The sequence below is a fragment of the Natator depressus genome, chromosome 9 (assembly GCF_965152275.1).
Source record: "Natator depressus isolate rNatDep1 chromosome 9, rNatDep2.hap1, whole genome shotgun sequence".
NCBI lineage: Eukaryota > Metazoa > Chordata > Testudines > Cheloniidae > Natator > Natator depressus.
The window spans coordinates 25,262,294-25,290,217 of NC_134242.1; the positions used below are offsets into that span (position 1 = coordinate 25,262,294).

Below are 27,924 nucleotides of genomic sequence, written 5' to 3' on the forward strand. Positions count from 1 at the left end.
TGTATGTCAAAAGCAGTATCAGTAGTGTAGTAATCAAAGAATGTAGTGAAGAATTTAATTGTGCAAAATCACATTAAAAACACTGCCTGGAAACTTCATGAACATAAAAGTAAATCACCAGCCTTCCACCTTCTTGCTCTTTGTTGACAAATGGGTAGAAAAATTAACTGTAGTGTTTTGAGTTGTAATTTATTCCTTTAAGGTATCATATATTGGGCAAATAGTTTAAATTATTTCAGCTGAGTAAATGCAGTGAAGCCTGTGAATTATTATAATTTAATGATGTCATATTAGTTTAGACGTTTACTAAACACGCAACTAGGAGGCTCTTGTCCTGGCTTGTTTTAAGGCTGTTAACTTGTAAACTATAAACTTAGTATTAATATTTAATACAGCTTTTGTATTTTTTTTTTAGTTAGCCCTGGAATTACATTACCCCATTACACCTCTGTATGTGCCTAATTACACATCTAACCCAATCAGTTATGTTTTGTTTGCTTAAAAATTAATGGACTTGAATTCTTACTATTGCTTACTTCTGCAGCATCGTGCTTTTGCTGGTGCTAGAAGCAGGATACCAGACTAGATTGCCATTGGGTCTGATCCAGTGTGGTAATTGTTTTCTCTTTAAGTTAAGCTTATTTAGAATTCAAGTTTCATTCTGCTGGTTTTTATTTGAGAAAGTATGTCACGGAATATGCAGGCATACATTAGTGATTAAAATCCCTAATGAAATTCTGAGAAAAAGATATTTCAGTTACTTATATACATTGTCAAAAAGGTTCTACACTTGAGACAGTATAATGGATATCAAGCACTACAATATGAGTTAATTATAGGAAGAAATAAGTGGACCATGGAATAATTCTGCCTTCTTTGGACAAGCAACGCATCTGTTGACTGTTACCTTATTTTAAAGGGATAGTCGGGTATCAAAAAAACCATATTTATAAATATCAGATTTTCTGTGTTACAAATAACTCGTTAGATAATTAAAACCTGAGAAAAATAACTTTTTTTGCTGTTTGTGCTGCTTACTTTGCATTCCTTTGTTTGGAAAATTAAAATAGACTTGTTCATAGTTCTCTTATTTAGTTGCACTATCAGTTTCTCAAACTAGTGCAGAGCTACAATATTGTGGATTGCAAACACTATAGAACCTTTTAAAATCAAATTTCCATTGGAATTTTTTTAAAATCCAGATAAAATGTATGCAGTCATTCCTGTTTTAAAAAAAAAAAAAAAAAGAAAAGCTCATAAAATTTTGTGGAATATTTGATTCAGTAGTGCCTCAAGTTAAATGTCATCTATCCAAGATATTTACACGAATGTACAAATGTTTGAGTATTTAGTATGTAATTTAATCTCTTTTTCCATTCATGTATAGGATGGTGCAATACTGGTGTTTCTCCCAGGCTGGGACAATATTAGCACTTTACATGACCTCTTGATGTCACAAGTCATGTTTAAGTCAGGTAAAAAATAATTATAAGAATAGCATTTTGTTCTTTCTTAGTGACCATTTCTTCAGCAACTTTTCTGGTTCATCCGCTTCTCCATCTTTGTTGGCATCCCTCTATTCTTTTCCTAGCTCCCTCCTCTCTGTGCTCCATTATATATACGATATCTTTGCACTTATGTATTGTCTTTCATCCAAAGATCTTGCCGGTGACATTTATTCCCATGGTTGAGTTTCCATCTCCACGTTGATGACTCTCAAAGCCACATCTCCCTCCTTCTGTCCGTTCTCATATACAGAACTCTCCTGGATGGTCCATCTCTATCCAAATATGAACTTTCCTTTTTTCCTTCCTCTTTGCTGTTGACAACTCCTTTAAAACTTATTTCTTCTACGAAGCTTTGTTATAATTCTGTCCAGTGATGCTTTTATTCCCTCTTGCCACTGAACTGTTTGCCCTGTGCTTTAGATACCAGTGGTTTGGGGAAGTGTTGCTTCTTCAAATAGCAATTGTTGAAGGGAACTAACAGTATGTTTATATTGCAGTTGAAAACCCGTGGCTGGCTTGTCAGCTGATTCGAGCTAAGGGGCTGTTTAATTGTGGTACAGATGTTCAGACTGGAGCCTGGGCTGTGGGACCTTCCCATCTCACAGGGTCCAAGCTCTAAGACCCTGTGAGATGAGTGTTCCAGAGCACAGACTCCAGCCCAAGCCGGAACGTCTATACTGCAGTTAAACAGCCCCTTAGCCAAGTCAGCCAGCATGGGCCAGCCATGGTTTTCTAATTGCAGTGTAGACATAGCCTAAGTATTGAAGTGCACAGGTATATTAATAGGCTTAGAAGGATTAGATTTTTATCTATAAACATTGATTTCATACTACACCCACAAACCAACCAAAAAATATTTTCATCGATGACCAATGAAATTTACACACAGGCAGAGTCAGAAAAATGCTGCTTGAGGACTTATTAGAGTTTGATTTAAGGATATTTAATTTGTATATTTTTGATATGATGTTGACAATTTGATTTTTAATAGTTATAAAGCTTTAACTTCTTTTAATCGTCTACTCATTAAATAATTGTTTGACACCCCTCCCAATAATTCCTGCATCTATGAAAAATTTTAATTTCTAGAAATTGAAAATATACTTTAAAACAAACATTGATATTATCCATTGAATTTATTTAAAAAAAATTAAAATTGAATTTAGCCAAGCCTATATATAAAGCGTTCACTTCTGGACTTGTAAGTTTAAAAACTGGTTTTCATCACAAGAATACAGGTGTACAAAGTACCATTGTATAAAAACACAAACATGGAGTATATTCCTACCTCCAGTGATAATACCAAAGATGGTAATTTCCACAGCAACAAATTGTTGCCACATTTGATACTAGGTATAGATAAAACAGTAAAGATAGGTGATCTCTTAAACACCACTCTTGGTATATTGCAAATGCTTTCAATCAAGTATCTGCAGAATTGATACTAAATGATTTTTCGGTTTTTGCATATTTAGAAGCTCTCAAGTTGTGCTAACTAGTCCCAAATACAGTACAGCAAGTTCTGTTCCACAGATCTTACCAGTTTCCTTTTTTTTCAAAATCTTAAAATTACCCTAAAGATACAGATGTTACAGCACAGATATGCTTAGAGGGCCACAATAAATGGATGCTATGATTTTTAGAATTAAACCAAGGACAATGGTTTAAAATATTTTCCTATGGCTGACTGCCGCCTTTCTCTTCTTTTTGCTGACGACTTTGCTGTTGACCAACTAGAAGGCCATCAGCTCGTATTTTCAATGCTGACAGTCAGCTTGTTGCTAAGCACTTCATCTGTCATTAACCAGCCAGTACTGCATTGCCAGCAGAAGCCACCTATGTTCTCTGTAGTATTGCTTATATGTTAGTGTGGAACCTGAACAAAGCATCTGATAGAATATGGATTGAAGATGCAACTGATCACAAATTAACTCATTAGAAATGTGTTTAACCTTTAAAAACTCCATGGAAACTGGTAATTTTTCCATAATGTATCAGTTAAATTAAACTGCATTATTTCATATAACTTTTTTAATCCCAAAATCAAATGGCCGAACACAAAAGTACAATTTTGTCACAATTGCAAAAGCTTGCCAGAACTTAAGAAAAAGACTTTAAAATGAAAGTGTTACATCTGTATCTCAACAGAATGCTCTGTATGTTTGTTTCTATTTAAGTTTCACCATATTGGGTGAGAACACACTTTTTGCCCTTGATCCTTTGTTCAAGGTTAACACTTGAGCAGAATTTTTAAGGCTGCTGCCCTTAATGTAGTGCATATAGAACAGGCGTAACCCTCCTATTTTGGAGTGTTTTGAATTAGATGTCCTTCTTATTAGTGAAACTTCACTAATTTTAGAAATGGAACATATTTCAGAATCACAGAGTCCATTCAAAATAACTGAGTGGTCATTTGAATCAACGTGTTGTTTCTTGAATTGATGGTATATGAATCTGACTTGTTGTGCTAGATCCAAAATGGAAAACTGTTCATAGAGAGAAATGAATTCTTTATCCGGAGAAACTGGGTGATTGCCATGTAGCTATGCTTGTCAAAAACCTCAGCATAGTTATAGCTAAACATTATTTTAATATGTTTGTTTGGCACAGGAATGTGTGTAGGTTTTTTTAACTTTAATTGTAGATGCTCATATCCTAAACAACCTAACAGAGATATGACCTGTTCAGACTGGGACATAATTCTGTATTTAGTAAGTTTTTCATCCCCTTTCTCCAATGAAAATTTAGAGTAATGCAGGTTAGCTGGATATGGTGTGGTCAAAAGAAGCGTTAACTTAGGTATAATGATGTATTACCAAAGTACTGGAAAGTACATTTATACCTGTTTGAAGAAAGGTGACTAGGAATGAGAAACAGTAGATTTACAGCTTCTCCTTTGTTATCCTTTGTGTCCAGATGATTTAGTTTTGCAGTACAGCATTGAATTTTCCATGACATACCATTATGTTTTAACTTTCAGATAGATTCATTATTATTCCTCTGCATTCACTGATGCCTACTGTTAATCAGACACAGGTATGTTTCATTACTTACAATATTCTTAACTTTTATTGTGTTAAACTATAGTAAACATTTTTAAATTATAATAAATGTCTTTTTAAGTGAAATCTTCTAAACACATAGATTTTGAGGATAAAAATGTTTTGCTATAGGTTCTCCCCCCCTCGCCCCCCCCAAATATAGCCTATGCATAATTTGAAATAAAGCTAAGTGAATGTTAAATTTCTCTTTGGCTTGTAGGAAATAGTCCATTTGCATTTTTATAGTGCTTATCTATCCAGATAGCACTGCTGCAGGTACCTTTGAACATGGTGTTGATTATGGCATTGTTTAGCGCACACGTGTATGTGTATAAAATACTCTTATTAAAGAAGATATTCATCACCATAATATACTTATGTTTAACTATATTTAGGGAATACACGTGAATTATTGACGTTCTCAGAGTAGCATCCCTATAAATATTTATGACGGGGATACTTTCACAAACAATTTCCAAGTCCGTTAACTGCATGAAAGCAGTTGCTGGAAAACAGATAGGAGGGCAAGTGTAACTGTTCAGACCTGCAAAACACTCAGAATGACTTTGTGCTTTGTTTGGTTTTGATAAATAGTCTGTTTTACTTCTGTTAATTATATATCTTTTCAGGTTTTTAAAAAGACCCCTCCTGGAGTACGGAAAATTGTAATTGCTACCAACATTGCAGAGACTAGGTAAAACATATTTTTGTTTCTACGTAGGTAGCCACGTTTTAATCAAATAACACAATTCTTGCAAAATAAATGCTAAATCATAACATTAAAGCAAAAATGTAAATCTGTTAAATATTTCTGAAAACATGCATTTGGTTATTCATAAATAGGTGGTACAGTGAATTAGGGATTTTTCTTTATAAATATGCTAGACTAGATTGATTAAATCTTCAAACCTTTTTATTGGAAGCTGATTGCTCTGTGGAATGGTCATAAAGTGACTCAGTGAACAGATCTGTAGTAGTATTAATCTGAGCTACTTACTACTCCTGACAAGCTTTTTACCCCTTTATTTAAATCCTGTTACCACTGCAGGGCCTGGTTGTCTCTTTTTTGCATTGCTCATCAACATGACTGTTGACTACATTCCACTGTAGAATACTGACAGTTCATGCTTAAGAAAATATACAAATTGACTGTAAGATCCCATGCTGAATTTGCAGAGCTGACAGTTAAACCACCTTTTCACTTGTAAACTGAGAAAATATAGAAGTTAAGACAATAAACATGAGCTTCCATAGTGCCGTCTTTAGATGCTTGAAGCTTTTTAAGTATTGGTCAGACTTTTCATATAAATTAAGCTAATGTACATTAGCCCCTTTTTACCATGCTTATGTTTTCTTAAGTTCTGTCCATTACTTTCTATAGTTATTTAAAACTAGAGCACCCTTCTGTAAATCTTCCATACTTTCTTATAACATGTAATGTAAACTATGCCAGATAGCTTCAGCTATGAGTCCTGCTGAAGCATGGAGATCATCTGCAGGGGCTCATGTAAGTGTCGATTTCAGTTCATGGCAAAGCTTTAGAAATTCTTTTAGCATATGGCATGGCTTTGGAGAATTAATCTTTCTGTTTTTGGTATATGAAATGCGTTTTTAAAAACACACACAAATCTTCCACTTATTTGCCCCTTTTAGAATGATTCTGTGGTAATATGGCATCTACTAGTGAGTGATACCAAATATTATTATCACTACATTATACTTGCTGTTGTGCTTCAGCAGAGCAGGAGCTGCTTAGCCTTACTTCAGAGAAATGTGAAATGAATGTTTTTAAAATGTGTGCAGGATTGTCCCTCTATTCTCTTGACGTGCAGCAAATAAGTTTCATTTGTTGTATTTGCAGAGCTCTTAAAATGACACCAATGAAGTTTGTAAATATAATTCATCAATTAGTACAGCAAGTAGATAAAGTATATCCTGCACTCTGTAGAATAACTTTTCTATGCATACTGTAAAGATACGAAAACCACTTATTTTTGACAGCATTACCATTGATGATGTGGTGTATGTCATAGATGGAGGAAAAATAAAAGAAACTCACTTTGATACACAGAACAACATTAGCACAATGGCAGCAGAGTGGGTTAGTAAAGCTAATGCCAAACAAAGGAAAGGTCGAGCAGGAAGGTAAGAGAAATGACTATCGATATCAGAAAATTTCTGTGGCAATAAACTCTAAAATGGAAACAAATGTGATCACATTAGACATTAAAGTTTTCAACTTTCAATCAATTACAGTAGTGTACCTTAAGACACTTTCAAGTGCTTTCTATTCTGTTTTTCACTTTCCATTATAAAGCATAAACCAGTATGACTGTCTCATTCTTTTCCTGTGGAATGACTTTGGCATAGTTCTGGGTATGAGTTCTTATTTAACTTGATTGGCTTTTGAATATTTCTAGTAGTAGTACTGAATTTTTTAAACTCCATGGTGTTAGTGGTCTAATGTTACCTCTTCATCTTCACACCTTGAGAGAATGAAGTATATTGAAGCAAACATTTGTCTGTAAACTTAAAAACTACTTTACTAGTCAAACACTACATGGACCCCTTGTTGTCTAGCTCATAAGACCTTGTCTGTGCTCCCCCTCCAACCATTTCACTGCTCCTTCATTACATTTTGCCACCATTGGTTTGTTGTTCTCTAGTGCTTCTGCTGTCTGAAACACTCCTCCTGTATCCTTCTGCCTTACTGGCTCTTCATTGTATTTCAAAACTCTGACATTTCTTTTTTCACCCCATTTGAATACACCTTTTAACTTGTATACCTTTATTTTAATGCCTTTAAGTGTTTTGGGATATACTATGAATTTTGGAGATTTTGGGGGAATATACTATTAATTTTTGAGTGTTTGGGAGAAGCTGTCAATGTAGTTGTAAGTATTGTTGAAAGACAAAATATTTCTTACACATTTTGAATATTAGAGTCCAGCCGGGTCACTGTTATCATCTATACAATGGTCTACGTGCCAGCCTACTGGATGATTATCAATTACCGGAAATCCTAAGGACACCTTTGGAAGAACTTTGTTTACAAATCAAGGTAATTATCTGATATGGGTTAGTTGTTCTAATATATTAGAAACTTTGCATGCTGATAAGAGAGTGAAGGGTTTGGCATTAGGTACTGTGCTCAAAAACTTACTCTGAGCGTGAGGTTGTTCCTAAGCATAACTTGATGTAACGGATTACAACTGTTTCGACAGACTATTTGACAGACCATACTTTTAAGTAATTTGTAATAGTCTCCTAAATACCTGGTTTAATATTAAATAAAAGACGAACTCTATTAAAGTAAATCTGAATTATGCTGTTTCCATGAATTCATATTCCCACAAGCCAGAGAATTTTTTTCTTCCTGTTCATTAGCAGGTCATAAGACATGGCACCTCAGAGATGGGTGTCACATAATTTACTAAAAACGATTAAAGCTGACTGAGTTCACTGGCTTGCCATTTTGTGTCATTACTTTTATTGAGTTTGTTTCTTTAGTAGTTTTGACATGGCAATTTTCAGGGAAATTGGCTGAACTATTTGCTGTCACTCTCACATCCTGAAATATAAAGTCATGGAGATAATTTCAACAAAAACGATGAAGTTCATGACTTGTAACAATTGTTGACACAAGTGCTGGACGTGTACCTCAGATGAGGAGTGGAGCCCTAAACAAAACTTGTGACTGCACTAATACCTTTTCATTTTTTTCGGAATTTAACTGATTGTAGGAAAATAAAGGAACACTTGATAAATCTGAGTTTACTAACCTAGTGAAATTCAAACTTAAAAGTTCTGATGTATTAGTAACTTTGCAAATTAGGGAGTAGCAGCTCAGAGGTCTGCAAATGTACACTGAATTAGTGGTAACACATAATGTGCACTCAGAATCATATCTGTCAGAACTTGCATCTCTTTTATTTCAGATTCTAAGGCTTGGTGGAATTGCTTATTTTCTGAGTAGGCTAATGGATCCACCATCTCGTGAAGCTGTGATGTTGTCCATAAATCATCTAATGGAACTGGTAAACTAATACTTAAACATATGCTAGAGCACGTTATGGTTCATTGTGTTGACATATCGAACTACAGAAGTCACTCTAAGATCAGTACTGAGTAATATTGTTGAGTTACCTTATTATAAGATAATTCAGACCTTGCTGATTATATGCATTTTGGTTATTGGAGCCAGTCAGCTTCTAGTGGCTCTATATGCATCCAGGCTGTACTTTACTCACTGGAGGCACTACACTTTCTCTCATGCCTTAAGAGGCATGCAGTGACTGGTACTAACCAGTGACCTGCCTTCCAGGGTCCTGTGTGACTGAGGTACAAAGGGGAAATAATTTTAATTTAAATATTGAAAATGTTTACTGTGCCAGATTAAAGTAACTCTCCAGGAACTTGACTTTCTAAATTATTCACATTTATGCAACCTTTTCTTGAGGTTTCCCAGCGGAGCTTTAATTCCCCTGTCTCTGCTGCTTGAAAACTGTGCCATCTGCTTATGACTGTGTCTACCCAAGACATCCCAAAATAGCCAGATCGGTGAAGTGTTTTGAGATTTTTCCATGGAAAATAAAAGTAATTGGGAGGAATAATCTAATTGTGAACAGCCACTTGAATGGCAATAGGATCACAGGCATAAGTGGGGACTGAGGCCAATAAACAAAGTAAGACAGAAAAGTCACTTTGAAGTGTCAATTAGTTGTCAAGTGTAGCTTTGGTTTTCAGATGATGGGGTTTAGTGACACACTTGTGCTGATGATTTTTCAGTTGGTATTTTTTGTTACCTACGCATATCAATTGAAGCAGTCTGTTTAGTTGCAGTGCAGCATTTGGAAGGATCCACAACCTTATTCACAGGTTGGAGGGATTGTGAACAAGTTTAAGCAGAAGGAAAAACTCGGTGGCATAGTTGGTAGGGGCGTGGGAAGAGAACATTAGTAGCAAAAGGAGGGGTAAACAGAGTCCTGAACAGAAAGGGGAAAAGATGTAGGAATGGTAACAAATGGAGTAAAAAAAACCACAAGAGCACTGAGGAAAAAAGAGCACTTTATAGTGTCTTCAAATCTATTGTTGTCTCTTTTTTCCATCTAGGGTAGTGCCTTCAACATACTCAAGAAGTACTTTGTCCAATAAACTTTTACTAACACCAGTAAGCTTTTTAAAGCCTAAATAAAAGGATGATTGTTGTTAAAGTAGCCTTCTTGAAGACATTCTAGCGCTCCATGTTCTGTATTGCATAATACATAAATTAAACTCAAAAAAAATTCAAGTTTGATTCTTGATTCTTCAGCTGTCGTGTTTTCCTGTTTCCAAAAAATTCTTCTCCTACCCCCATATTCAAGAAGTGTGTTTCTTTTTCTAACAGAATGCTTTGGATAGACAAGAAGAACTGACTCCATTAGGTGTCCACTTGGCACGATTGCCAGTTGAGCCACATATTGGAAAAATGATCCTCTTTGGAGCTTTATTCTGTTGCTTAGATCCAGTACTCACAATTGCAGCCAGCCTCAGCTTCAAGGACCCCTTTGTGATTCCACTGGTAAAGTATCTAAAAAGAGAATTGCAAATATAATGAACAAATTCTTTACATTTTAAAACTTGGCAGGATATTAGTAAGAGGCAGTATAAATACTTCAGCTTAAAAACGTCAATCTAAAATTTAAGTTTTCCATAAGTGTGGCCCACCAATCTGTCACAATAGAGTGTTGTTGTTACCTATTGGAGGTAGCTTTAATTTGCATGCATAGAGTACTGCTACGTTTATCCTTACTATAAAAAAAAAAAAAAAAAAAAATTGGGAGAAAAATAGCTTGCCAGAGTCATGGACGTGTGGTATATTCTAATTTTATTTTTTCTTTAAAGGGCAAAGAGAAAGTAGCAGATGCAAGAAGAAAAGAATTATCAAAGAATACTAAAAGTGACCATCTAACTGTTGTGAATGCTTTTGCGGTAAGTCTGTTTTAATTAAATGTTCAGTTGGCTTAGCCTTTGAAGTTGTGCTTTCAGTTTAACTGAAGAACTCTTGAAACAAAATACTTGATTCAAAATCAGATCTCATTCCCATACACTCACAAAGCATTTGTGTATGGCCTCTTCACACAGCACAAAACCGTGTCTGCCCTGCTAGTGTTTCAGAACCTTGTTTCTGACATGATAGTAGTAGTAATAACCTAATTCCCTGTTGGTAGCATTAGGGAGAGGTGGGGAGAAAGGGTAACTTCATAGATATGTTGCAGATGTCTAAATAGCTATTAAATATAAAATGCTTTGTATTGAATATATGGATATCAAACCTTTTCTTTTTAGTTTTAGTCACTTCCACTCATCCTCCCTTAAAAATCAACAAAGTCCATAATTTTTCTCTCGGACTCTATAGGAGGCTGGTACTGACTGCACCAGTCTTGGGGAGACTCTTTCTTTAGCTTTTCCCACGTTTCAATGAGAACTAAGAAAATACTTGGCCTAAAAGTCCTGCTGCACTATTAGCTCCAGGCTCCTGCTATTGTCATCAAGAACTGTTGTTAGCAGTGAATGGAGTTATAATAGCAAAGATTAGAGCTCAAACCTAATTTTTAACAAATAAATATCCAATGCACAACTAGACTGATTAAACAAAAAATGAATCAAAATGTCATTTTACTTTTTCTATATACTATCTATTACCTTCACCTGGCAGATTATTTGCATTACATGAAAATCAAACATAAAAGGGTGCACTTCTGATCTCTTGGGGAAAAGTATAGCTATACTTTTTGCCCTTTTCTGTTTTTTACATATAGATGTTAGTAAATATATGCCCTTTTGAACTGTAGTTGGAAGTATTTTGTATTTTCAGGGCTGGGAAGAGGTCCGGCGACGTGGCTTCAGAAGTGAAAAGGATTATTGCTGGGAATATTTTCTCTCTTCAAATACACTTCAGGTAGTCATCTTAGTAGTGTGGTGTGACAGGAAGTGTTTACTTGTGGGGAAAAAAATGTTTGACAGAGCATCATTCTCCAAGAAGAGTTATGTTCTACCCTGATATTGTACCCTAGATGCTGCTTAATATGAAAGGACAGTTTGCTGAACATCTCCTTGCGGCTGGGTTTGTGAGTAGTAAAAACCCCCGAGATCCCAAATCTAATACCAACTCAGGTAAACAGTGGAAAAAGACAGAGGATATTTGATAATCTAATTCATGGTTTGTAGAATGCATTATTTACTTTGTTGTCTTCTACAGATAATGAGAAGTTACTCAAAGCAGTCATCTGTGCTGGTTTATATCCAAAAGTTGCAAAGATCCGTAAAAGCTTTAGCAAAAAGAGAAAAATGTAAGGCTTTAATCTCATGTTTGTATTCAAATTCTTTGCTGCATAGGTAGTTTTTAGGTGTTAACCGGTAACTTTGAAGTACTTAGATGCAATCTTCTGTGTAACTAATCATAGATGTGGGTTAATTTATGTGAGCTATGCAGTTAATTAAATCAGCAATACTTACAGTTGGAGACCTGCAAATACATCCTTAAAATGATGACCTGACAATGTTGCATAAACGTGTAATATCACAAATATGGAAACAGCATGACTGTCAGAGAATCACACTATCAGTTTTTCTCTGCAATTACACTTGAGACATTACATCCTCTCCCATCCCCTTCGGTGGCTGGAAAGAAAGAGACCCCAGCAGCACTAGTCCACTTGCTTACCACTTCCTATGATCTACATGTTTCTCATATTAATAGCACGAGTAGTGCACCTTTGATCAACATTCCACTTTGATGAAGACCCAGTTCTTGTTGACATTCAGCCTGAACTGAACCTAGTCTGCTTGATTAGGTGTTGGAGATCATTAGTGACTGAGTCCCCAACCTTACCATTTTTCAAAGTCAAAACTAAAGTTAAACCAATCCTAAGAGCGTTTTCTGTAGCTTCCTCATTCAACTCAGTAGGATGGGGCAATACTGCATTTCTGCCACCAGGTTAAGTGAGGTGAATGTAAATGAGCAGCACTGGCCCAGTTGCAGGATTCTACTGCTGCCTAAAACAATTGTTTTGTTCTACAGACCACTTTGCAAGAGGTTCTCCTATTGACTGCCTCTCTTTCCAACACCCCAGTGCCCACTTTGTAAAATACTCCCTTCTGTGGGCAAGTAGTAAGCAAGGCTTTATGAACCACTTTTGGAAAATCACTGCCCTGAAGTAAGTGTACTCAATTCTGGAACTCTACGATAATGACAATAACTGTGCAACGTGCATCTTGCAGTTGGTTTCTCCTCCTCTTGTTCCCTTGGGGACTCAGAAAGGGGATTTGATTTAGTGAGGATTCCTATAGGTTATCCATGCAGTACCCTTTTACTTGATTACTGGGCTAATTATTGCTGTAAATAATATTTTGTTCTATTTTCCTACACTCTCTGAATCTCAAGTACCTGTTATAGAGAGAGCTCGCATATGCAGGTGATTTGCAGGTGTTTTCCAAGAATTTTTTGGCAATTTGCATTGTATGCCAACCTTTCTAAGTAAACTCATAAGTGCTCCCTTTTGAGAAAGGGTGAAAATGTCATGAATGTTTCCCTGTTTGAAAGAAATAGAGGTTAGATATAAATGCCTAAAAACTGGGTGCGATATCTGGCTTCACTAACAAGGGACAGCTTAACCTCTAATATGCATTCTTAACCAGGTACAGCTTTATGGGAAGAGGTAAAAACTGTTTTTGAATGTCACTTATTTTCAGAAATTTAGAACAATGCAGTGCAGAATTTGATGAAAAGGCTATCAATTTTTGGATAAAATACGGATGTACCTTTTCAGAATCTGTGAATATCTATTTACCTCTAACTGGTGAAAAATCTTTTTTTTATAAAGGGTAAAAGTTTGCACCAAGACAGATGGAACAGTTAACATTCATCCTAAATCTGTTAACGTGGAAGAGACAGAATTCCATTATAACTGGCTTGTGTATCACTTAAAGATGAGAACTAGCAGTGTAAGTGAACACTTTTACTACTTTCTGAATCTGTATGGTAATGTATTTTTGAAACTAAATAAGTAAACTTTTTAAAACATAAAGCCGCATTTTGCGTTTGGTACAACTTAATATTTGACATAATAAAGTGGACAGGTAACTTCTGTTAAAATCAAGACAATATTGCATTTTATAAATGTATATAACTAGCTCATTAATTGCACCTACTTAGTATCTTGACTACGAAAACATTGTCTTAAAAAATAGGATGTTTTCAAGAAGTGGGTTGCCATCTGGCGTGATGCCAACTGTTAAATCTTTTCATATTGAAACACTAAGTATCTTACATATTTTAATCTGCACTCCAGACAGCTATATTAGCTGCAATTACCACCTGTCACGAACTTGCACAAGGTAAACACCCTGAATCTTCAGGAAGCTTGATAGCTAATGTGAATCCGTAGGTGGTGGTTGGCATGGCTGCTGCAAACCCCACACTGCTGACCATCTCTGCCATTAGTACTTTCCTCTGTGCCCATCTGTCTCCTCTCAATCCCTCCAGAACTCAGCTGCTGAGATGCCTTTTCCTGCTGGTGTGACAAATCAGCTGCTGCTCTCTTTAGCTTCTCTCCAATTTCTAACTTTCCAACCCCTACTTTACCTTTTCCCACATCTCCTTCTGCACTCCTTCTAACCATATTTCTGGTTTTGACAGCCCCCTTGGCTCTCTTTGCCCACATTAGAATTTCTGCCTCAGATGCCGTCCCATTCTTCTGGAACAGTCTTCGACTTAATGTTTGTCAATCTCCCTCTGTTTGCTTCTTGAGGATTGAGGGAAATTTCGAAGGGCCTGCCTTTGTCATGTAGAATTCTGCATATAATATGCCCACTGTTGGGTTTTTTTTGTACTCTTTTGAACTTACATGCCTGCAGATTGTCAGTTCCCTGGGGTAGAGACCTGGGTTCAGCACACTGCATCTATAATGTAGTGCATTGTGTACTGATACCTTTGGATAAGTCTAATGGTAAAACAACTGCTTCTAATAAGATTGTTCCTTCACTTGATACCATTAAGTGCATCTGGAAAGGAAAGGGTTTTTTTTTTTGCTCTAACTGGGACTCCCATGCAACTACCTTAACTAGGAGGATAAGTAATTGTTTGACTTCACCAAAGCTTTGTGCTAAGGGAAATTGTCAGCATTCATGAACACTTTCAGTCTTCACGTTAATCAAAAAATATGCTTATATAATAGTGTTAGAACTGAGTGATTCGCTGCAGGATTGAAATTAAGTTGATTTATTGATTCAGAAATGACTTTAAACAAATCATCTTAGGTAATGTTTTTTATTTTTTATTAAGTAACATAGTAATGTCATTTTGGATGTATTAATATGCTTTCTAGTGTTACTGAATACTTTTGACTTGTTACAGATTTACCTGTATGATTGTACAGAGGTCTCTCCATACTGTCTTTTGTTCTTCGGCGGAGATATTTCCATCCAGAAGGATAAAGATCAGGATACTATTGCAGTGGATGAATGGATTGTCTTTGAGTCTCCAGCTAGGATAGGAAATCTAGTTAAGGTGATAGTCCATTTGCCTTTGTTTTATGCAGCTTTTCATAGAAATATCAAAAATAATAACTTGCTTAGATGGAAGGGCCCTTCAAAAAACAGATCACAGTATACCTATTTACAAAAGAGTATATGGAGTTTCAGGTTTTTAAACTTCCATCTAACTAGTCCTTTTTAATTTGACTTCCTGTTTTAAAAAAACAAGGCTTTGTGTTAATTCTTTAAATGCATATTTACACAGGAGGTTCTTAGAACCATAAAGAACTGTCTTGTTCTAGTGGTTCTCGATAGTGACTATCCTGTCCACCAACTGAAAGATATTACCTTATTCTCTCTCTCTCTCTCTCAAAATCATGTGTGACTCAGAGAGTAAGATGCATGTCGATGGCAATCAAAATGATATGATTATGTTTTTTTGCACTGTTGTTGTAGCCGTGTTGGTCCCAGGATATGAGAGACAAGGTAGGTGAGAATATCCTTTTATTGGATCAACTTCTGTTGGTGGAAGAGGCAGAGATGAAAGCTTGTCTCTGCCTCTTCCACCAATGGAAGTTGGTCCAATAAAAGATATTCTCACCTACCTTGTGTTTCTCGTGATTTTAAATGTCATAACTATGACCTGCAGGGCTAATATATAATGAAAAGCGAGAATCCTAGTTTCAACATAGAGCAGCTATGTTTCTGGTGGGATCTGACAGGGATCAGTTCTCTGCTCTACACTATTTAATTTTATCAGTGGTCAGGAGGGAGGTGGGGACATAAAATCATTACCAAGAGAGCTTGTAGATGACATAAATAAAGACTGGGGGAGTAGTAACTAATGAAGAGGATAGGTTATTGATACAGAGAGATTGGGATCACCTTGATAAGATGAACTCAAGTAATGTGTTTTAGTATAGCAAAATGTGATGTCATACATCTAGGAACAAAGAATGGTAGGCCATACTTACAAGATGGGGGACTCTATCCTGGGAATCAGTGACTCTGAAAAAGACTTGGGAGTCATGTTGGATAATGAGCTGAATGTGAGCTCCAACTGCAATGCTGTGGCTAGAAGGACTAATGAGATCCCGGGATATATAAATAGGGGGATCTCAAGTAAGAGTTAAAAATATTATATTGCCCTCTATATTTGACACTCCTGCAACTGCTAGTGGAATACTGTGTCCACTTCTTCTTGACTTGTGGACCCTACAATATTGAGAAATTGGAGAGGGTTCAGAGAAGAGCCACAAGAATGACTAAAGGAGTTTAAAAAGCCTTATTGTGAGACTTAAGGAGCTCAATCTATTTAGCTTATGAAAAAAAAGGTTAGTCTATAAATACCTACATGGGGAACAGAAATTTATAAGAGCACTCTTCAGTCTAGCAGGCAGTGATATAACATGATCCAGTGGCCGGAAAGTGAAGGATAGACAAATCAGCCTAGAATTCAAGTGCAGTTTTTTAACAGTGAGAGTAATTAACCATTGTAACAATTTAACAAGGGTTGTGATGGATCCTCCATCACTGGAAACTTTAAAATCAAGATTAGATATCTTTCTAAAAGAAAAGCTATAATTCAAACAGGAATTATCTCAGGGAAGTCTTATGATCTGTGTTATGCAGGAGGTCAAACTATATGATCAAAATGATCACATCTGGCCTTAAAATCTATTAATCTGGTTTCCGATGGTAAAAGGTATTAATTTCTAACCCTAATGGTTAAAGATATGGACCTTTTAAAATTATTTCTGGTCCCTTGGCTAACAGTGAATTTTGGCATTGATCCTCTGCTGGAAAGAGTAAGGTCTGGTCCTTGAACCATCTCTTAATCCCATTTCCAAGTATTTTAAAAATTGAAGTAGTTGTGAGTGCCAAGAGTACAGAAGTATGAAAAGAGAAAATATTTTGCACTTTAATAACTTAAATGGACAAATCAGTTTTTATGTAGAAAAATACTGACCTAGTTTCTAGCATTTTTTGTCAGACTTCCAAAACAGCATTAACTTGAACTCTAATTTGGTTTTTTTAATTTATCATGTCTGCCCTTGAGTTTTTCTGTCACTTTAGTTTTTCCAATCACTTTTTCCTGTGGTTTTTTTTTTTAAGTTTCTCACCCTTGGTCAGGGTGGGGGAACCCCACGCAAATAGGGTGAAGTTGTCTAAAGAGGAGAACTCTGAAACTAATTAGATACAAAATGCCATCAAATGCACAAAGTAAAGTGAGTGGGGGGTGAATTTTTTTTACTCAGTAGTTCAGTCCTAATGTTGGAGATTACTTGTAACTATATAAAAAATAAATTGTGATTTTTCTAAGTTGATTGAATTCTTAACCTTAAAATAGTGGCAATTAATGGAAATGCTGCCCTTTTAATGGCCAGTAGAACAAGATATTCAGAGATCCACATATATTTATACTTCTCTAAAGAGGACGTAGCTCAGAAACATCACCCTGGAGTCCATTATTAAGAAAAAAACCTGCTAATTACTTAAAATTGTTCTGTGCAGTTTTGTTGTAGCCATGTGGGTCCCAGGATATTAGGGAGAGAGAGAAGGTGGGTAAGGTAATATTTTTTCATTGGATCAGCTTCTGTAGGTGACAAAGACACAAGCTTTTGAGCTTACACAGAGCTCTTATTCAGGTTCAAGCTCAAAAGCTTGCGTCTCTGTCACCTACAGAAGTTGATCCAGTAAAAGATATTACCTCACCCACTTTGTCTCTTTGCTTACTTTAAAAGCAGATTTTGATCTTTTAAGTGACAATGTTGAAATTAGTTGGATGTTATGGTTGTCATGAGGGGTATGATGGTAATTTATAGCAGGATAAAAGATACTTGTACAACTGAGGGTCCATATGATTTTTAATAACTTTCTAGATTGTATCTATTTTTATTCCAACAAACTTTCTTATTATAGGATTTAAGAAGAGAACTGGATGACCTTCTACAAGAAAAAATTGAAAACCCACACCCTGTGGACTGGAATGACACTAAATCCAGGGACACTGCAGTGCTGACAGCCATTATAGACCTAATCACAACACAGGAGAATGAAAGTCCCAGAAACTATGCCCCTCGATTTCAGAATGAACGTTACAGTTGACACTATTATGTTGGTGTTTGAGAAGATGACACTTTCACTAGTTTCCTTTTATTTTATAGCTTTTTGTCTAGCTAGATGAAAGACTTTTTAGGGCAACTCAGTAATTCCACTCATATTGAAGAGCAGTTAATTTCAGTAGTTTATAATGGCTGTAGGTGCATGACATCCAGTGTTTAATGTAGCTTTTTAAATATGACAGTGCAATGATGTCAGCATCCATTAGTGTATGTGGTTTATTTTGTCCTGTCTATACTTGGCTTCTTTATAACTGTAACTCTTTCAAGGAAAAGGTGTGTAAAATTCAAAATATTGTGTTATATTGTACTACCTAATTCGTTAGATGTTCCTGCTGTCCATGGAAAATGTCACATTAAGGTTTTTTTGGGGAAAAGTAATCAGGTCTAGTAGTCAAAAGGGGTTCAAACCAAGCAGCATCTTTCTTTTAGAATTTTCAACTGAAAGTAACTATATTCATATTTAAATGTAAACTACAGCCAACTTCTAGACAAAGCAGCTGTTAAAGTGTACAGTGGTAAGAATCAAATTCTCCCTCTTTCATCCCAATTATTCCATCACTCTTGCTTTTCCTTTTGTACCCAGTGAACAGTATTGACTGAAATTTCAGAATAAGGCAGTGACTTATGGTAGATAAAAATCATGGCAGGAATACGCTGTGCAGGATTAGTTATTGTCTAAATTTTCCTTTAGAAAATGGAGTAAATGTAAGGCGTACATAATGTTGCATTAAATGTTTTTTGTTAAAGCTACACTTGTTATATCACTAGTTCTGTTTCATGTTTGATTGCAATATGGTATTTGGAATTCCTTTTGTGAATCCTCTCTGAATATACATGTACATCTTAAGTGATGACACATTTGCCTTCTTTAGGATTTGGCACATCCTCCTCACATGTTGGATTAGGGAATTCCTAGCCTTACACTGTTTTAGGTCAATTTTCTTCAAGGTATCAGTCTTCGGTCTCAGTTCATATTATTTTTTTTTTTTTTTTTTTTAAATGCAAATCCTACACAACATATCCTTACCTAGTGGGATGTAAGGATTTGCATTAACTCTAACATGACCGATAAACATGGAAAGCTTTTTCTATGGTTGCCATCACGAAACAAATCTAACTTCTTGGAAACCTTACTCTTTCCATTTACACTATATCCAAAAAGTGCTCATATTAAGTTTTGGGTGCCCTGTCATCCATTTAAAAATATGCATCACAACAATTAGCTCGCTACAATAGATACACAAGATAAGGAAGACTTTAAAAAGAAAAAAAAAAAGTGTAGGGGGAGGCAAGAGTGTCCGCCCTCACTATTCAACCTCACATATCACCCCTCTGCTGGTTGGAGTACACCCTGAAGGTTGATAAACTGGGTGTGACAGGTTGGGTCACAGAAACCCCCTTGGGACTGCCACCTAATGTGCTGGGACTACCTCTGAGCCCGTTTTCCCTGGCAGCTTGGGACTTCAGTACCTTGCCTGGTTGTGCCAGACACGCTAGCCTGCTACAAACACAGACCGAGGTCTGAACCACATCCCCCAGAAGCTGCAGGATTAACTGAAAACCGCTTAAGAAGAGCTCCTGTCTCCAACACCCAGATACCTAGTTCCCAATGGGATCCAAACCCCAAATAAATACGTTTTACTCTGTATAAAGCTTGTACAGGGTAAACTCATGAATTGTTCGCAGTCTATAACACTAATAGAGAGGTATGCACAGCTGTTTGCTCCCCCAGGTATTAATTACTTGCTCTGGGTCAATTAATAAGCAAAAAGTGATTTTATTAAGTATAAAAAGTAGGATTTTAAGTGGTTCCAAGTAATAGACAGACAGAACAAAGTAAATTACCAAGCAAAATAAAATAACACATGCAAGTCTAAGCCTAATACAGTAAGAAACTAAATGCAGGTAAATCTCACCCTCAGAGATGTTCCAATAAGCTGCTTTTACAGACTAGGCTTCCTCCTAGTCTGGTCCAACAATCACTCACACCCCTATAGTTACTGTCCTTTGTTCCAGTTTCTTTCAGGCATCTCTTTGGGGTGGAGAGGCTATCTCTTGAGCCAGCTGAAGACAAAACGGAGGGGTTTTCAGGGGCTTATATAGTCTCTCTCTTGTGAGTGGAAACCCCTCTCTCCCCCTGTGTAGAATCATAGTAACAAGATGGAATTTTGGAGTCACATGGGCAAGTCATTTGTCCATGCATGACTCAGTTCTCTACAGGCCAACGCCATTGCCCACGTGTTAGTTTGAACGTTCCCAGGAAAGCTCAGATGTGGACTGGCGTCTTTCAGTGTTCATTGTTAATTAAGTACTCCCAATTACTTGAATAACCCCTTCACGCTATGTTGACCAAATCTGTCTTATGTGCTTCCTACAGCAAACACTTTTAAATACAAACATAGAGCCAACGCTCATAACTTCAGATATAAAAATTATGCATGCATACGAATAGGATGAATACATTCAGTAGAACATAACCTTTTCAAAGATACATTACATGGCATATGTAGCATAAAACATATTCCAGTTATGTCATATTTACATTTATAAGCATATTTCTATAAAGCATTAAGGGGTGCAATGTCACACTGGGCCTACAGACCAGTGGAAGGAGGGAACTGAAGAGAATGCCCCTGCCAGCTTCCCTCCTCTCATATCACTGGTGCTCCACCTCAAGTGCCTCTCTCTGCAGGCTTGTGCAGGGGATTAAAATTTTAAGGAGAGGTGTGGCAGTTTGAAGTTCTCTACTCAGTGAGCCATTAGAAAAATGCAACACTATGAAAATAAGTTACAGATCCAGATAAAGCAAGTATACATGTTTCCAGCCCAGATGCTCTTAAAAGTAGGATTTAGTGGGTATCCAGAGCTGCTCTGCTTTGGGAAACGCATGTAATACATGAGTGGATTCTTCTGGCTACTGGTTTTGTTTCATCCCACATGCACAGTGGCATGTGGTTTCCAGGTCCTTACGTTTAGAAAAAAATTCTTTAGTTCTGGGCCACCTGGAAACTTGTTTGAAAGCTAGTGCATTCACTGCAAGATTTTTAAGAACAGCATGGTATTCTTCTGATTGTATTCCTGGACTATACCTAGAAGAAGAACATCAGTCTCCAGCCACATGAATTGTACAATGTGTAAATTCAGTGTTTAGGAACAAATACACAAAATCTATTTTTTCCCCCATTAACTACTTTCTCTATATTCTACTCAAGTTGCATCCATTGTCACTTACTGAATGTAACATTCTGGAAGTACTCCTAGGCTGGTCCACTAGTATAGCTAAGAACGTAAGATGAAGCTGTTTCAAAACTCAGGTCTGAGTTTTGTTTTGTTTAAAGCAAGGGCTTTTTTTTTTTTTTTTTTAGACTTACATGTAGCACTAGTTTTATATCTGAATTACTGTTTTCCCATTCAATTTGATTTACGTTAAAATTGCCTTTTAATTTTACTTGGTTATGTGTACATTTTAATGTATTGTACAGTGAATCAGCTATTCACTGAGACAGTACACACTAATATATACCACAAACACTTTAAAATCTTAAACTGCTTGATGAATTTCTGAATCTAACTCTTTCCCATGTTGTTGGGGGCATGAATAAATCTCAGCCATCCCTGCCTATTCTGGGTTGCATTTTGCTAGGGCTAGCCGGAAAACGAAAATTCTGTTTCACAAAAAAATTCAAGGTTTGTTGAAAACTTTTCTCTTGGAACAAAAAGGAGAACTTTTTAATTTTGTTGTGAAAAATCACAAGAGACCCCAGTAACTATGGCACTCACCTAGGATATGAGAGACATAGGTTCAAATCTCTGTTCTGCCTAACTCAGACGAGGGACTTGAAGCTGGGTGTTTCACATCCCACATGAGTACCCTAACCACTCAGCTATGGGCTATTCTGCAGCCTCTCTCTCTCTGGTTTTCACCATAATTTCCACCCTGAACCTGAGAATTTTCCCTGATGCAAGTTCTTCCAAAACCGACACTTTTCCACAAAATTTCTGTTTTGACTAATCAGCATTTTTTGGCATTTTTTTTGGTCAAAATTTCCAACCAGCTCTACACTTTGCATGTCCTCTATATTGTTAAATCCCAAATGGTTTCCCTTGAAGTACTGTTCAGTGGAGGGATTCTTTCAACTGGACCCATTTACATGTTCCACCAGCTACCCAATGGCATGCCTGCTTGTGGCAGACCCTCTGGTTTTATTCTTAACACGTCCTAGATATTTCTATCTTTTCTAGATAACTATGGAGATAAGTTGTTGAACTTTCTGGTGAATCTCAGCATTTGTTATAAATTCATTCCTTTTCATATCTACTATCTTCCTCAAGGAATTAGACATCCGTCCATGCCTTTGGTGTATTTCCAGTTTTCACACCCATATGTTAAAATAGAAATAAAATTTGAGTTGATTTGTAGTTTTGTCTTTAAATTGCAGATTTTTGATGACCAAATCTTGTTTAATCTTGTGAATTCAGCTGCCATCTTGCCAAGTTGTGACATTCTTTCCTTCTGGACTTGCATGTTACTGCCAAGGTATATGAATTGCTTTCCTTTGCCTTCTAACATACTGTTTGAGTTGGCAGTTACTGAAATTCTCATTAATTTGCTTTTTAATAATTTCATATTTATTTCACAATACTGGAGAGTTTTTTGATATTTACTTGTCTGTCGGTTGAGCTGTCACTTAGAGCTATGTTGTCAGCAAAATCGAAATCTCCTAGTGTACTGTTATGTGATGCCTATGTTGTATCTGTCTCTTCTATTTCTGATAATAAAGTCAACGGTAATACCAAACAAGAGAGGTGCATCCTCATTTGATACCGGTGTGTATGTTAAACCATTTGCTCAAGTCTGCATTTGCTTTAACTGCAAGCTGCGTCTGGATTTTTTTTAAAAAGCCTTAATGATTTTTTTTTTATTGGCATACCATAACACTTCAAAATGTTGCAAAATGAATCACAATGGAGGCTGTAAAATGTTTTCTTAAACTGTATGATGAATGGGTTTTGCCACTTGATGTGCTCTTCAGTGATTATTCCTAAAATGAAAATCTGGTCAGCCCATGACCTTCCCGTCAAAATCTAGCTTGCTCTTCCCTTAGCTATCCCTCAACTTCTTTCTTTATCCTGTTTAAGATGATACTGCAGAAAACTGATCACTAAAAAGGAATGTAATACCTCACCAGTTACTGCAGTCACTTAGGTCACCTTTCTTTGTTGTTTTGACTATAAAGCTATTTTTCAATTGTTCTGGAAGCTTTTTCCAGTTGTATACTGTGAAAAGTTCAGTGATTTTTATCAGTGGTCTCATCACAAGCTTTCACTTCCTTGGTGACTTGGTCTTCACCTGCAGCTCTTGTCCCAGGTTTTAACTTTTATTGCATCTTCCATTTGTTTGTGATGTACAGTATCTGGTACTAGGTGTTCAAATTCTTTGTCAGTCAACAATTTCTTACAGTGTTCTGTTTAGCACCTTTGAAAAGTGCACTGCCCAGCACCTCTGAAAAGTGCACTGCCCATCGTTCTTTGTTCTTTTTTTGTTCAGGTCTTTCCTTGTTTATCCCTAACCAGGTCCTCCAGCTGGTATAAACTTGCCAGATAGAAACTTATTGGCTGATAAACTGTTCTTCTGCCACCTTATTCAGCAACTGCTTCAGCTTCTTTGGCAATATTATCCACATACTTCCTTTTTATCTCTTCTCACACGTCTTTTGTCCTTGGTTTTTATACAACTTTTTCTGATTTTTTGAGTTGATATTTGCTTTGGCATTTTTCCTTTCTTACACGTAGTTTCATGTGTCCTCACTTATCCAGACTACAGGTTTGCTTCTCTGGAAACTAACTACAGTTGTGGTGGTATCTATGATAGTGTCAAACAGAAAGGACCATGACATATCAATGTTGACTTCTTATAGTAGATCTAAGGGCCTGTATCCACTTACCAGGGGATCGATGCACGGCGTTCGATCCACCAGGGGTTGATTTAGCAGGTCTAGTGAAGACTTGCTAAATCGACCACCGAACGTTCTCCTGTTGACTCTGGTACTCCACCAGAATGAAAAGCATAAGGTAAGTTGATGGGAAAGTTTTCTCCCGTTGACCCAGCATGGTGTAGACACCGCAATAAGTCGACCTAAGGAATTGCATAACTTAAGTCAACTTAGCCCCATAATGTAGACCTGCCCTAAATCTTGTATCACCTGAAATCTGTTCTTCAATTCAGTTTGAAATTGCTGCTCTAATGTCTAGTTTGTTTTTCATTTGCTGACAATTTTCTTGGTGCTTTTTGGGTTGGTTTGTTTTTTCTCAAGTTTGATCTTCAGTCTTTCCACACGCAAACTGTGGTGCCTTCAGATATATGCTCTGACCTTCTGGAGAGTTGATCTAAATTTCCTTCCAATACCATGGCTAGCCTGATTCTAGTGACTTCATCTGGGGAATTCCAAGTTACTTAATAGGTATCTTTGTGTGAAAATAGTTTTCCACCAATTATGAGGCCTGATAGCAGGCACAGTTATACCAGTTGTAATAAACAAAAAGGGGTGGGGGGAGGTAGCTCCCTTTTATGGACACCCACCCAGCCAGTTAGCTATAAAATCCCTTTTAGTAGTTCTCTACTTGCTTTACCTGTAAAGGGTTAAAAAGTCCATAGGTAAAAGGAAGGGAGTGGGCACCTGACCAAAAGAGCCAAGGGAAGGGCTAGAACTTTTTAAAATTGAAACAAGACTCCCCTTTTATCTGTCTGGGTTGTTCTCCCAGAGAGCAGGGACAGGGGCTGAAACTATGCTGTAAGAACTTGCTCCAGGTATGAAAAATCATCCAATCATACCTAGAAACTACTCATTTGAAACCCCAAATATGTAAGCAGATCAGAAAATGTCTAGGAAGACGCGATTAGGTTTATCTCTCTTATTTCTGTAAGGCTTGTGGACTCCTCTGTGCTAAACCCCAAATGCTTTTGTTTTGCTTGTAACCATTAAGCTGGACCTCAAGAAAACCATTTATTGTATTTGCTCTTTTTAAATCTAGCAATAGCCTAAGTTCCAGATGTATTTTTTTTTGTTTTTAATAAAATTTACCTTTTTTAAGAACAAGATTGGGTTTTTTGTGTGTGTCCTAAGAGGTTTGTGCACAAGTTGTTGAATTAGCTGGTGGCAACAGCTGATTTCCTTTGTTTTTCTTTCTCAGCTCTTCCCGGGGGGCGGGGCAGTGAAAGGGCTTGAGGGTACCCCAGACAGAGGAATTCCCAAGTGCACCTTCCTGGGTCCCAAAAAGGGGTTTTTTTGCACTTGGGTGGTGGCAGCATCTACCCATCCAAGGTCAGAGAAAAGCTGTAACCTTGTGAGTTTAATACCAGCCTGGAGTAGCCAGTATTAATTTTTTAGAATCCTTGCGGGCCCCAACTTTTTGCACTCAAAGTGCCAGAGTAAGGAATCAGCCTTGACACCAGTCTTTAACTTTTCCTATTTTGGGAACCAAGGCCAGTCTTGCCCATTCCTTTTTCTCTGTTATCCCCAACCTTGGCACTGAAGTTCCCCAATACTAAGCAGATGTCATGATTGAGAATATTGTCAGAATTCATAGGCAACTGCAGAATGGATCTCAACGTTGATCTCATCATTGGACTGTAATATAGAATTGTCATTTTGTTTGAAACCTAGCTTGGAGCAGTTGGCTCTGAGTCTATAAGCAATTTCTCTGCTTTGGAAGTCATTTAGTGCTACTCCCTTTGAGTGATAATCATTTTGCCTCCCCAAATATATTATGGCTTTATTTTTATTTTTGAATTGCTTTTTCTCAGGTCTTGGCCATTGACATTCACTTGCTCACAGGATTTTAAGATTATATATGTCTTATTTCTTTCTTCTGCTGCTCGTCTTTTGTTGATAGCCATTATTCTAATAGTCCAGAAACCTACTTCCATAGATTTTTACCTTTACTAATGAACTTCTTAACCTGGACTTCCTGATGACTTTTTCACTAAGGCTTGTCAATCCTGCCGAGAAGGACTTCATTATTTTTGCATGCTGTTTGATGGAATGGCTACCTTGTTGAGTTTCTATAACTTAAATATATTCATTACTATGTATTAGCTCACACATGGTAACATCACTCCTTAAAATCTAAAGGCCACACTACAGATCTACTGAGTAAAAAGGTGCAATTTTCACCATCGCTTATCAGAGTAGTTCCACTTTAAAGCATTTGAAACATTTTCTGAATATCTCTGTAGCTAAGTCTGTTTTTATTTGCTAGATTCATGGTTTCATTCAGTAGGAGGCTCATTATACAATATGAGTACAATGTAAGAACATGGAAAGTAACCTAAGCAAAAAGTACTGTATAAGAGTGAGGCATTATAATTGTTATAAACTGCTAGACTCTCTAATCAATGAGAGTACACAATTTGTGCTCCTGAATCAGTTTTAAAATGGTTTGTGATGGTATTTTTTTAAATACGTAGGTGACTAATCCCATGCTTCTGAAGATAACAGACACTAGTGGCGAAGGGAAATGATGCAGACTTTTCCTTTATGCAGTGCTCTTCAGTTCTTTACCATTGTGCTCAACCTACAATTCTGCTTAGTGCTTTCTCACTCCACTTTATCCTTGCTACTTCTGTGGGTTTGGTTTTTTGGGGGTTTTACTTTCTCCCATTCTCAGCAATGTGTTTTCCTTGATGATGCCCTATGTTCTTGGAACAGATTCTCATTTCCTATCTGCCAACATTCCTCCTTCAAATCCTTCCTTAAAACACTTTTTATTTATATAATCCTTGTGTTGTCATCCCTGGTCCTGTTCTGAACCCCTACAGAGTTTACAGTCTGAGGTTTTTAGGTGTTTTTCAAAGTGCTATGGACCCCTAAATCACTTGGTAACTAACCCACATCCTATGCAAGGTGAACATATGACAGATTTTTCTATGAGCATGAAAGTGATAAATTTATCCATGAATGTGAGTGATAAACCATGATAAGTAATGTATGTGCAATTTTATAGCAACTTGCAATACCACTGCGGAAATCACAAAACTCCTGTGATTGTGAAAATGTCTTGTGTAATGGGATGGAAGAGACATGCTCACCTCCAGTGTGTATGTCAAACTTCCCCATTCCAATACTACCACCCCTGTAGTATCGTCTATGATTTGTAAGCTTCAACACCAGGTGTTTGTACAGCACCTAGCAGGAAAGGCTCCTAGAGGCTATAACATGTGAAAGAGGCTTGGTTCTAGGAAACAAGGTGTACCTCGCAGTTGACAACCTCCCATTGACTGCGCTGCATGAAGGCGGGACGGTCTGTCAGCACACTAGGATTCAGTTCAGGATCCTCCATCTCCTGCAACTGGGCTTAAAGGACTCAATCCGCTGAGGGACTGGCGCAAGGGAGAGGCTGGAAGAGGGTCAGTGTATTAAAAAAAATAAATAAATAAACAACAAAAAAAACCAATCCAGCCTAGAACACTAGGAAGGCAGCTCCAGAGGGCGCGGGATGAGTTGCTTTAGCATCTGCGCCCTGGCCCTCTTTAACCTGGCCTGAGCGGGGCGCGGGCTGGCTGCCGTGAGAGGGGCCGGGCTGGAGGGGCGGGTGTAGCGATGCCCTGCGCCCCGGTGTTGGGAACCAGCCGTCGCCGCCCGTGCTACCAGGAGCCGTTGGGGAGGAAGCGGTTGAAGGCGCCTCCTGAACGGCCCTCGCGTCTTTCCCACCTCTTTCCCCGCGGGGGGCGGGGTC

At 37.2% G+C, this 27,924-nt stretch overlaps 1 protein-coding gene across 1 annotated transcript in view; it reads left to right on the plus strand.

Moving 5' to 3' along the window:
• DHX36 (DEAH-box helicase 36) overlaps positions 1-19,196 on the plus strand; it is a 42,038-nt gene extending 22,842 nt beyond the window's left edge. Inside the window, exons 12-25 of the mRNA XM_074963745.1 lie at positions 1,388-1,475; positions 4,489-4,544; positions 5,179-5,243; positions 6,551-6,694; positions 7,493-7,610; positions 8,488-8,586; positions 9,936-10,109; positions 10,433-10,519; positions 11,406-11,489; positions 11,605-11,704; positions 11,790-11,880; positions 13,414-13,534; positions 14,946-15,098; positions 17,987-19,196. Of these exons, the coding sequence (XP_074819846.1) occupies positions 1,388-1,475; positions 4,489-4,544; positions 5,179-5,243; positions 6,551-6,694; positions 7,493-7,610; positions 8,488-8,586; positions 9,936-10,109; positions 10,433-10,519; positions 11,406-11,489; positions 11,605-11,704; positions 11,790-11,880; positions 13,414-13,534; positions 14,946-15,098; positions 17,987-18,172 (1,566 nt within the window). The 3' untranslated portion in view covers positions 18,173-19,196. The remainder of the gene's footprint in view (positions 1-1,387; positions 1,476-4,488; positions 4,545-5,178; positions 5,244-6,550; positions 6,695-7,492; positions 7,611-8,487; positions 8,587-9,935; positions 10,110-10,432; positions 10,520-11,405; positions 11,490-11,604; positions 11,705-11,789; positions 11,881-13,413; positions 13,535-14,945; positions 15,099-17,986) is intronic.
• The last annotated feature ends 8,728 nt before the right edge of the window (positions 19,197-27,924 follow it).